The sequence below is a fragment of the Lathyrus oleraceus genome, chromosome 5 (genome assembly GCF_024323335.1).
Source record: "Lathyrus oleraceus cultivar Zhongwan6 chromosome 5, CAAS_Psat_ZW6_1.0, whole genome shotgun sequence".
Lineage (NCBI taxonomy): Eukaryota > Viridiplantae > Streptophyta > Magnoliopsida > Fabales > Fabaceae > Lathyrus > Lathyrus oleraceus.
This window is the reverse complement of record NC_066583.1, coordinates 512,462,242-512,475,350: the sequence shown is the minus strand read 5'-3', so window position 1 is coordinate 512,475,350 and position 13,109 is coordinate 512,462,242. Positions and strand designations below refer to the sequence as shown.

Genomic DNA, 13,109 nt, shown 5'->3' with positions numbered 1-13,109 from the left:
TGCATTGGCACGATAGAAATGTTCAACCATGAAGGTCATGAAATGTTCAAACCTCCATCAAGAATTTATAACAGCACACCACTAACCGATATAACTTCAGCCATTCTTAATGAAAGAAACTAAAATATTAATACACAGTCAATTGGATCGGTCTTCCATAAAAAAAGATTGAAAGTGGGTGTTATTCAATTTTTGGGTGTCAACCTCTTGAATAAGTATGTAAATGAGACTCAACATAATGTCTCTTCATCAACAAGTCATATACCAACTAAAGAATATGCAACATCCATTTTTACTCCAAATGGACACATTGAGAGTGAATAGGGATGGAAATGGGTAGGATATGGACAGGACCGGCCCAATTAATTCAGAGGCCCTATTCTAATTTTAAAAATAGACCTATATATATATATATATATATATATATATATATATATATATATATATATATATATATATATATATATATATATATATATATATCATTTTAATAATTAAAAACGACAAACAAAAGATAAAATTATATATTAACCAAATGAAGTATCAAAAAGTTCAAAGGTATTGTTTAAACTACTAACACCATTTCTTACAACTTAAATTATCTAACTACATAAAAAGAGTCTTCCTACGAACACTTTTTGAAGCAAAATCGTCAACTAAGTCTTCATATTTTATTGTCTCCAAAATATCATTTTCAATAGCTATTAATGCCAATTCATTAAGTCTTTCTTGTGACATAGTAGACCGCAAGTAAGTCTTTAATAACTTCAATTTTGAAAAACTTCTTTCTGTAGAAGCAACTGTCACAGGAATAGTCAATAAGATTCTATATGCAATAACTGTATTAGGAAAACAATTCAAGCCTTTTAAAACTAATAATATATCAGTAGGTCTTATGGTTTCTTCAAGCAACATTTCTCTTAGTAACTTCAACTCTGCAAAAAATTCATTCCCATCAATATCAGATTGCTCATTATGTTTCAATGTCTGCTCAAAGTTAGTACAACAAGACTTCAAAGTTGCATCATCTAATGATTGTAACTTGTGAGAAGTAAACAAGAAACCAAAAATACTTTCATACTCTTGGTATTGCTCAAACCTCTTATTAAGAGAAACAACAGCTTGGTCAACAAGGTAAAGAAAATAATTAACCCTGAATGATTCTTCTTCTGATAGCTCCACTGATGGGATATTCAAATTCTCATCAAATTGCCTTTTTCTTTTAATTATACGCCTTTGAGGAAATATTGGGGCAATATTCAATTCCACCGCAATTTCCTTAGCGTTAATCAATACCTTATAAAAACCTGTTTCTCTATATCCCTCAAAATACGAAATCAACCCCTTAATTTTTTGCATAGCAACATCAATAAGCATATCCTTTTCCTGTAAAAGCTTGCTAACAAAATTAATTGCAGATAATATTTCAAACCAAATAATTATAGCCATCAAAAACTCAAAATCACCAAACTCATTTGTTGCTAAAGATTTAGCTTCATTTTGTATTTTAGGATCAAGATCATTTTCTGACACTTCAAGCAAAGCTTCTGTAAATTCTAACATTTAAGTTCTTATAGCTTTGATACTTTTTACACGACTCTCCCAACGAGTGGATGACAATGATTTTGGAGTCAACCCTTTTACATTATCTTTCAAAAATTGCCATCTCTTAGTAGAATTGACAAAAATTGTATAAATGCGTTGAACAACTCCAAAAAAATTCCTAGTTTTAATACAAGAGTTAGCCATATCACACAATGCCAAATTAAGACTATGACAACCACAAGGAGTATAAAAGGCTTTCGGATTTATGTCTAAAAATCTCTTTTGCACACCTTGGTGTTTTCCTTTCATATTGGACCCATTATCATAACCTTGCCCTCTCACGTCAAATAGGTCGAGACCAAGTTCTTTCAATTCATTTTGTAAAACATCAAAAAGCCCCTGACCACTTGTATCATTCACATTCAAAAATCCTAAAAATGATTCCTCAATACTAACAGAAGCTGGAGAAATATCCACATATCTAATTATCAAAGACATCTACTCTTGGCGACTAACATCAGGAGTACAATCAAGTATCACTGAAAAATACTTTGCCTGTTTGATTTTTCTAATGATTTCAATTTTAATCGCAGAATGAAATCAACTCATTCTGTATGTTATGCCCAAGATAATGAATATGAAATTTTTGAGTTGTAACACGTCTAACATGTTCTTGGATGATTGGGTCAAATTCAGCTAACATTTCAATCAAACCCAAAAAGTTTCCATTGCTATCTTCGTACAATTTCTCCTTAGAACCACAAAAAGCTAAATTATGTTTAGCAAGAAATTTCACATTTTTCCAGTGATCCTTTTCTTTCTCAATTAATCTTTGAGTTGTTTTATCAATAGTTTGAAATTTTTGCAACCTTTTGCGATACTCATACCAAGTAGTCATATTTTTAACATGTTTCATGCCTAACTCGTGCTCTTTAATTCTTTCACCAACATGTACCCAATCACTATAACCCTCATTTGCTAATTGTCCCCTAACAATCCCGTTTTTAAAAACTTTACAACAAAAACAAAATACTCTATCAAACTCTTTCGAATAAACAAGTCAATCTCTATCACACACCTCTCCATTTGCTAAAGCTCTAGTATACAAATTAACCGTAAAACGTCTATTCAAACTATCTCTAGGACCCTTCACAATAGAATTATCTCTTTTAGGACCTTTCACAACTAATAAATCAATCAGTTTAGGTTGAAGACGATCCCAATTTTTTGGATCAAATATATCATAATCATCATCATCATCATCATCGACATCATCATCATTATTAACTTCATCAACAATTGACACACTATCAAGATTATCATTTTCAATGGACACACTATTAAGATTATCATTTTCAATGGGCACACTATCAAGATTATCATTTTCAATGGGCACACTATCAAGATTATCATTTTCAATATGTACATTATCAAGATTATCATTTTCAATAGGCAAACTATCAATATTATCAACATAACGACTTTCATTTGAAACTTGTGGTTCTTTGATTAAAAATTTATCAAGAGCTCCTACTTGAGATTGAATTAACTCTTCAATTTTTTTTTCTTTTTCTTACGTTTATCATTTCCACATTCAAATTTTCTATTCTTAGGAGGCATCTTAGGAGGCATAATAAGAAAAACCTAAAATTTCTCACAATGTTTTTTGTGTCCGTCGATGATCTACTAATTATCCTGTTGTGAAATTGTGTTCCTACATCAATAACAAAAAAAAATCAATTACATTAAATAAAAAAAATTATAAATTAATCATCAAAAAATATTAATAATTAAATCATGGAGAAAAGACTTTAATTAATATTCAATTATATTTTATTATGTTGTGCTCTTCTCTAATATAGTACCATAAAAAATTAATAATTATAAATTAAAAGCAAATTATAAATTAATAGTAAGAAAATAAATTACATTTAATTAAATAAATTATAAATTAATCATAAAAAATATCAATACTAATACATACTAATTTTGCTTTGAAAGATTCCAAATTGTAATTTGGTTTTATGAGAAAAAGTAGGTATAAAAATCGTCACCAACACCAACAGTATTCTTGTTTTGAATTTTGATACTACTGAGTAGTATATACAGTATACTAGTATCCCATTTCACCCTAAAATTTTATTTATTTATATATTATAATTTTATAAAGAACACAAGTTACCCTCATTTCCACCCTAAAATCTAAAATCTAAAATCTAAAATCAATATTGATACGAGAACTAAAATAGGATTTCACCCTAAAATTTAAAATAAATCTAAAATTACTATTTTTTCTACCTTCAAAATCAAATAATCACAATAAAAATAAATGGAAAGTAACTAATTGAATAAACTAACCTGATAAAAGAGAGGATTGAAAAGGAAAAATAAGATTTTTTTTCTGGTTTCAAACAGCTCTAAAAGAGAAAGAGAGAAGAGAATAACGTTTGAGAGGTGAGAGAAGTGATAACGTGTGAGAAAGGAGAAAAAAACGTTTGATTTCCAAATATCCTATTTTTCAACATTTAATATTTTATTTATTATATATGATACAAAAATATTTTTATTTATTAATTTTTTTATATTCACTAATAATAGTTAATTTGAGGCCCCACAAAAAGTGAGGCCTTGTGCTACTGCACAGCTTGCACAGGAAAAGAACCGGCCCTGGATATGGGCAGGGTATTATAATACTCATTCTCATGCGCGCAGTTTGAAAAAATCCTCGTACCCATGGCCATACCCGTGTGCGCACCAACATCTGTACTCGTATCCTATAGGTACCTAATTACCAGTACACATATCCGTTTTTCCGCATTTCTAATAAAAATAATTTATCAATTATAATTTATCATGTAATTTTAAGTTTTTTATAACACAAAAAAATTCAAGGATGTTATTGTTGAGTTAAGAAATAAACAAAACATTTATATTAAAATGCATACAAGTTTAATAGTGATGCATCTAATAAAATTGAGAAATCAACTTGTCTACATAATAATAAAAATAAAAATACATATTTATATACTGCGCGGGTATGGGGCCGGGTGAGTACTAAGATACTCGTATTCACGCTCATACTATTAGAATATCTCTATAATTGGTATACATCATTATTAGCTTCCAATTATAGAGATATCCTAATAATTATACTAATTATAGAGATATTCTAATACATACTTGCTTATTTTAATGGTTAACTTCCCGTGCCCGTGCCCATTTTGTGGGTTTTTACCCTACCCGTTATGGATAAATTTTGTGGACACCCACTAGGGATGGGTGTAATTGTCATCCCTAAGAGTGAAGACTCTAATGATGAAAATGCAACAGATGATTACTCAAGTGACATTGCATGTGAATTCGAAAATGAAGATGCAAACTACAACACAAGTTCAAGTTTTGATGATGAAGAAGAATATGTTTTCAATTCTACTTTACTCGGTTTTGACAATATTGGCAAATATCATTACAAGCTGCTTTTATTTTTCCCTGAGTATGATTTATATAATAACTTTAAATCATTATAATCGAATGAAACTTGATTTCAATTTTCGCGATTGGAAAAATCACAGAGTCGCCACCATAATTTATTTGTTCCTAAGAAACACGAAAATAATGATAAAACTTAAAAGTAAGGATAAGACGTCAGGGTTCGAGATTCAATTAAGTGATGGGAAGGTGTTAGGCACCCCCCACCTCCATTGTACTCAATGGGATCCTTCTCTAGTTCTATGGTTAATATATTCATCTAAGGGGTGTTTGCCTATTTATCTACTTTTCTGCTTAATGTTATATTTCATATTATTCACAAAAGGTGCCAGTCTACTATTTTCGGGAGTAAATATTTAATTACAAAAGGGGACCAAAAATGGGTTTTTATTATTATTATACTCGTTGGAGTATTAAAACTTTGTGCCTACGTATCCTCAAGCAATATGAAGGATCAGAGTCCCGTAGTTCGTCTAAAAAATGATTGTGGGTTTGTTGATTTTAGTTTAGAAAAGTTCTCAAAGCATCGGGGCGGAGAAAAGTTTGATTGAAAAGGTGTCTAAATGCACAAGGGTAAAAGAACAAGTTATTTAGGTGAATTGAATTGATTTTATATTGATTGATTGATTAGTAAGGTGTGACACCAGTCAAGGTAATTGAAACAGAAGGACCGGATTGATAGTCAAACAGGAGATAAGGTATGCTTGCATGTACTAAGATAAGTCAGAGTCAACCAATTGTGTGGCCGCAGGGGCCATGTGTTGGTGACATGCACATTAAGGAAGGGGGTATAAGACCCCATCCCCCTTCAGAAATGGATCATTTGTGATCCCCCTTTCTCTTTCCTCCCTCGCTCTTTCTCAAACCCTCTCTTCTTATCCTTTTCTCCGACCATCCTCAAAAGCCTTAGCCGCCCCCCAAACCACAATGCTCCCCAGGTTTTTGGTTGAGCTTCAACTGGAACCTTCAAACCCCGATCCAAAAATTCATCAATCTAAAGAACCCTAACCCTCTTATGAAGAACCATGACCTCAAATACATGAACCCTAACCTCCACATGAACCTTAACCCTATACATAACCTCAAACCTTCATCTTCTTCTTCAACCTTCAACGCTTCCAACCCTAATCTACCCAGATCCTAACCTAACTTACCCATATCAACCTCAAATAAAATCCAAAACATAGATCGGTTCTCCCTAACCTCAAATCACAGTCATAAACAGAGAAATCAAACAACAAAATCCAACCTTAAACCCTAGATCTTCCTCTGTTACCCTTACCCTCAATCATGTATAAACAAAAACATTTACCAAATGGACGCAAATAAATCAAAGCAAGTCGGATTAAGGAGAATCAAGTGCGTAACCAACCTATGGGAATGAGGATTCCCCCGTTCGCAAGGTAATGATTTCTTTAGCTTTTATTTTGCTTTTATTTTTATTTTCCTTCCCTTTTGACTCCCTTTCTTTCTTCTGTGACTGCGAGGTCCAATTGGAGTCAAGCTTAGGGTTGAGCTCTGATGACTTAGGGCTTCAAGGCGAAGAACCCTAAGTATCAGAAAGTATAGAACTTTGCAAAGACTTTGTGATCGCAACAACATTGTTTTGGGTTCTTCAGATTCCTCTCTCCTTCTAATTTGTTCTTAGGGTTTTATAAGTTTAAAATTAGATTTGGAATTTTAATTAGATTGATGTATTAGGAAATTTAGGATTTGATTGTTATTTGATTCAATTAGAAATATTTAGGGTTTCAGATTGTAACAGTTCAGTCTTATGTATTGGGTCTGATTTATTGTGTAAATCTGTTCTTTTGATGTATCTATAATAAAATTGGAAAGGTTTTCTATTAAATGTTTGATCGATGTTCTCGATCCATTTTTGTTTCTGATTCTGCACGTATTAGGGTTTCTGGGGATTTGGGCCTTGTTGACTTAACCTAGTCGCCAAGTTTGGCCAGGTTCACAATATTTAATAATTCAAAAATCATAATCCGATTAATTAAAAACTGACTAATAACCTATACTACACTTAATAACAATAATAATATAAATATTCTAATAAATTATTTTGGCTTAAATGCACTTTTGGTCTCTCTTGTTTGGGCGTTTTAAACAATTGATTCCCCTATTACAAAACCAACGATTTTAGTCCCTTAATTTTGATGGTCTTTGGATTTTTGTAGTCCTTCTCCAATTTTACATAGGTGGCAATGATGATTAGAATAAAAAATTATTTTTAATTATCTATCGATGACTAGAATATTTTAATATTTAATAATATTTTTAACTAACTTAATATTTTAAATAATTTTTTAAAGAATTAATAATTAAAAAAATGACTATTCTGAAGAAAATTATGGCAAATGAAAAACTTGCTAAGATTGCAATGGCTAATCTGAAGCGTGCTAAGAGGTGCTGTAATTGAATTTTCAACATGTTATATAATAATGTTGACACATATGGTTAATCTAACTTGATTTTTTTTTTTTTTTGGTTATTTCAGTTTATAACATTACACTTTTTTAAGTTTTTCCTAATCTAAATCCCCATGTATTATTTTGACACAAGATCTCTAATTTTTTATGCACAACAAAATGACTATTCTGTTTGTATAAGTGTTAATTGCCTTCATCATTTACAATCAAATAGCAATTAATTATTTTTCATGGGAAAACATACACACTTACGTAAAACATTTATTAAATAACGGTTTTAATAACAACTTTTAAGAATGAAAATTTAATCATATTCAACATCTAAAATGTCTAGCCAAAATCGATGCTACTTCGTATTACTGAAATGCAGTTATTGAATTAATCGGCAAAGACAATTTAATTGATACTCCATTCGGTCTTATTTGTAAGTAAAAGTCTTATAATTTTTTTGATCTTAAATATAAGAAAATGTCAACAAATCTATATTTATTTAACGCCTTTATTTCAAAAACATTCTTGTATTAATTATTTTATATTATTAGTAGAAGATAATTTAATTGAGGGTATACTAGTAATTGTGTTGTCTCTCATATTAAATCAATAAACTTAGATGTAGTTAATTATATTTCTTAATATACAAAATTTGTCTTTTTTGTTTATAAATCATGTCGGAGTAGTATGCTATTATTTTTTTCCTTTTACACTATGATGATTCAGATATGTGCATGCTCAATTTATTTCAATTTTTTTCTTGAAAATAGAGAAGTGATAGAGAAATGAAAGACATGCACTACGCCAAATAAGGGAAAAGAGGGCGCTTATTTTGGCCTATAACAGCGCTTTTAAGCGCCCTCTAATCTGGCGCTGGCATAGGTAAAGACAACGCTTTGTTCTCCTGGAGAAAGCGCTGTCTAAAGTGGCCACATTATAATGCGCTTTAAGAAAAAAGCGCCCTCTGGAGTGGTCCATAAAGGAACACCTTAGAGGGCGCTTTCTGGAATAAGCGCCCTCTAAAGTTGTCAGTGTAAAGTGTTTAGAGGGCGCTTTCTGGAAAAAGCGCCCTCTAAAGTTGTCAATGTAAAGTGTTTAGAGGGCGCTTTCAGGAAGAAGCGCCCTCTAAAGTTGTCATTGTAAAGTGTTTAGAGGGCGCTTTCAGGAAAAAGCGCCCTCTAAAGTTGTCAATGTAAAGTGTTTAGAGGGCGCTTTCAGGAAAAAGCGCCCTCTAAAGTTGTCAATGTAAAGTGTTTAGAGGGCGCTTTCTGGACAAAGCGCCCTCTAAAGTGTTAGTTATTTTAAAAAAATTTGTTTGAAAAACAGTGGATATTTAATTGGTAACCTGTTCGCATGCTGCAAAAGTGTAAAATTCATATTGATTTCATCCTTTAATCCAATGTTATACACCATTAATCCATTGATATATACAACATGAATCCATTTATATACAACATTAATCCTCCATATATACAACATTAATATATGATTCTTTGATCAACAATATACAACAACATATTCTCAAAGTACTACAATTAAGAGAATAAAACATAGCAACCAACACCCAGTGACCACTGTATCCAAAAGCTGTCTAGTAGTTCTAACCAATACTAAACAAAAACGCCCATCCACCCATGGTGGCAAACATGTTCTGTATATCCAAAAGCTGTCTAGTAGTTCTATCGCACATCCATACAAAATAAGGCTCAACCAAAACAACAGATGGCAGCATAAGTAGTCTCCTGCAAAAAGAACACGTCCAAATGCAAATAACACAGAACTGTCAAAAGGCGATTGAGCAACAAATAGTAAACAATGGCATAAAGTTAAATGACATAGCTAATATTACCTGAATTCCTGCATGGCTGTTAAGGTAAAAATCAAATTCCCTAGGGTGACAAATGCTGGTGTTTACCACGGTTCCTTTGACAATTTAGAACAACAAAATCAGCAAAAAGTGATAAATTCAAATGATAATATATACCAGCTGCGTTGAGAAATATATTGAAAAAACCTGGCATAATATTTCCACTTCTATCGGTCTCTTTGGGGTTGACAGGAAAGAGACGGGTGTGATGTCTCTTTTGGACCACTACAAAAGTAACTTTAGGTAGATACCCATCCTCTATTGAGACACAAGCCTGATGAAAAAAAATTAAAAATTAAACGCAGAGAATTTAGTGGTGTATTTTATGAACGACAAAGTAACAAGAAATCAAACGCAAAGTTGATGCAACAAAAAACATATAACAATATATGGTAAGTACCTGTATCTCCGACCATATTTTTTCTTTGCCAACCTTCAAGTCCGGACTTCTCCAATTATCACATGTAATCGGAATATGTTGTCGAACAAGGAAACCAATGTAACTTGCCAACATTGAACCCTTATCTTTTGAAGATAGAATTGATATATGTTTAGATGGACATGTTCCATTGTCATAGAGGGATACTTTCAAATATCCAGCATCATCATCTACGCGAATGAGGCTTGACGACAATAGAGCATCTCCATCTAAACAAATATCCAGCATCATCATTTTACCTGTAAAAAAGAAAACAATTAAAATCAGATGACAAATGTAAAAACAATTAAAATCATAAAAGTCATTTTACCTGTAATAAAGAAAACAATTAAAATCATTTGACCTGTACCTTTTTCACTAAGTTCTCTTTCTTTTCTTGGTTGGAATATGTTCTACATGTCTCTTAACAACACGGACGGTTGGATTGATCCAAATACCCTCATTATGATCATTTCTAATATATGAATCATTTGATATAATATTCTCATCTTGATCATTTCTGGTAAACGATTCAATCTCAACATCAATATCACCTTGATCTCCAGTGTTTTCATCAATTACTTTGTTGGAAAAAAGAACTATAGACCATTTCGTACTTTTCGGATCATTGACATTGAACACTTGTCTAGCTTGAGAGGCTAGAATAAAAGACTCATCTTTGTATCCCACCCTATTAAGATCCACTTGCAAAAATCCTGACTTATCCATTCGAATGCCGTTATTATTTTCAACCCACTTGCAACCAAATATAGGAATCTGAAACTTCTCATAATCAAACACCCAAATGCGCTCGATAACACCAAAATACGACAGATTTGCAAATTTGGGGTTTAAGTCCTTCACACTTGATATGTGCATTGCTTCAGCTACCACGGTGACACCACTATTCTGCATAGTACTTTTATCATCTTGTTCTTTGGTATAAAATGTGTATCCATTAATCGCGTATGCGCTATAAGAAAAAACATGGAAACTTGGACCATATGCTAAGCATCTCAACCTTTCTGTTATTGAAGCGGGATCTGAATAATACTTTGAATAAATATGATCCTTAAACCAAGGTATAAAACATCGATTGTGCTCTCGTACTATCCAATTTTCATTTCTATTGGGATTTAAACCTCGGAGAACATCCTTGTGAATTTCAACATACGGCTCAACCTCATTCTCATTGTGCAGAACATACAAATGCACTTGATCCCGTTCGACCCTTGATACTGCCACGATTTTATTTCCAATTAGATTTTTTCCTTCTTTCTTTTCGACAAGCTGAGACTTGGGGAGTCCGATTGACTGAACATTAGACAAATATTCAGTACAAAACTCAATCGCTTCTTCAACAATGTATCTTTCAACCATACAACCTTCTGGTCGACTTCGGTTCTTCACGTACCCTTTTAATATTTTCATATAACGTTCAACAGGGTACATCCATCTCATATAAGCTGGTCCACACAATTGTGTCTCTTTCACAAGATGAACAACTAGATGTACCATTATGTCAAAAAATGATGGAGGAAAAAACATTTCAAGCTCACACAAAGTAATAACGATTTCTTTTTGCAACATTGGTAAGATCGCAGGATTGATCACCTTACTGCAAATTGACTTGAAGAAAGAACACAACTTAGTTATAGAGCTTCTTACTTTTTCTGGAAGAATAGAACGTATACCTATTGGGAGAAAATGTTCCATTATAACATGGCAATCATGGGTCTTTAAACTCTTTAACTTGAGGTCTTTCATAGACACAAGTCTTCTAATATCTGAAGAGTACCCTTCTGGAACTTTAACTTCACTTAGAAACTTACACAATGTTTTTTTCTCCTTTCTAGATAGAGTATAAGCAGCAGGCGGTAGATATGTTCGTTTTCCTTTCTTCAAGGGTCCTAATTCAGTTCTTATTCCCATCGCTATCAAGTCCTTTCTTGCCTTAAGGCCATCCTTAGACTTTCCTTGTATATTGAGTAACGTGCCAATAACACTTTCAAATACATTTTTTTCAATATGCATAACATCAAGAAAATGTCTCACATACAAGGACTTCCAATACGGCAATTCAAAAAAAACTGACCTCTTCTTCCACCCACTTTTGACAAGTGTGTGGGCAAAAGGCTTGCCAAACTGAGTATCCAAATCTTTCACCTTTTCAAAAATTTGATCACCCGTCAATATAGGTGGAGCTCTGCCTTGTTCTGTCTCTCCATTGAACGCCTTTCTCCATCCACGGTAGTGATGATTTGAATTTAAGAATCTCCGATGACCGAGAAAGACATTCTTCTGACCAAACTCCAAGCGCTTCCAATCTGTTTTATCTTCACAAACAGGACACGCACATTGACCTTTGATGCTATACCCTGATAGATTTCCGTATGCTGGAAAATCATTAATTGTGCCAAACAACATCGCCCTCAAGTTGAAACTTTCTTTCCTATATCCATCATAAACCTCCACACCGGTCTCCCACAAAATCTTTAAATCTTCGATTAAGGGCTTCAAGTACACGTCTATGTCATTCCCTGGTTGTTTAGGTCCAGAAATCAACATAGACAACACCATGTACTTACGCTTCATACATAGCCATGGAGGTAGGTTATAAATCATAATAATCACAGGCCATGTACTGTGTGAGATACTCTGGATACCGTGTGGGTTCATTCCATCAGTAGATAATGCCAAGCGAAGGTTTCTTGATTCTTCTCCAAATTCAGGATAATCATTATCAATTTTCAACCACTGTGGTGAATCTGCCGGATGTCGATACTTTCCATCTATAATTCTTTCATCTGCATGCCAGGTCAAGTGTCTTGAATCGGTTTCACTACGAAACATGCGTCTAAATCTCGGAATAACAGGAAAATACCACAAGACCTTTGCTGGAGACAACTTGTTCTTATATCGCGAGACACCGCATTTAGGACACTCATTTAACGATGCATACTCATTTCGAAACAAAACGCAATCGTTTGGACATGCATGTATCTTATCATAGCTCATGCCAATAGAGCACAACATCTTTTTGGTCTCATATGTTCGATTGGGAAGAACATTATCCTCAGGAAGCATATCTTTCAAAAGGGCTAATAACTCTGTGAAACTTTTATCCGACCACCCATTGCCCGCCTTTAAGTTGTACAACTTTAATACCGCAGACAATCTTGTGAATTTAGTGCAACCATCATACAAAGGTTTCTCTGCATCACTTACCAACCTCTCAAACATTTCGGGACAATCCTTAAGATCTCCTTCAAGTGCTTCTGCAATCTCTTCAACTCGATCACAATCGTATGTATCTGCGCCACTATAGTTTGAGGCATAGGTCGTACTATCCCCCGGTTCAACA

At 33.0% G+C, this 13,109-nt stretch overlaps 1 protein-coding gene across 1 annotated transcript; it reads right to left on the bottom strand.

Annotated features, from left to right (window-relative positions):
- Positions 1-606: 606 nt before the first annotated feature.
- Positions 607-1,563, bottom strand: LOC127081685 (uncharacterized). The gene has a single exon (XM_051021912.1). The coding sequence runs from the start codon at positions 1,561-1,563 to the stop codon at positions 607-609; it is 957 nt and encodes a 318-aa protein (XP_050877869.1).
- Between the last annotated feature and the right edge of the window lie 11,546 nt (positions 1,564-13,109).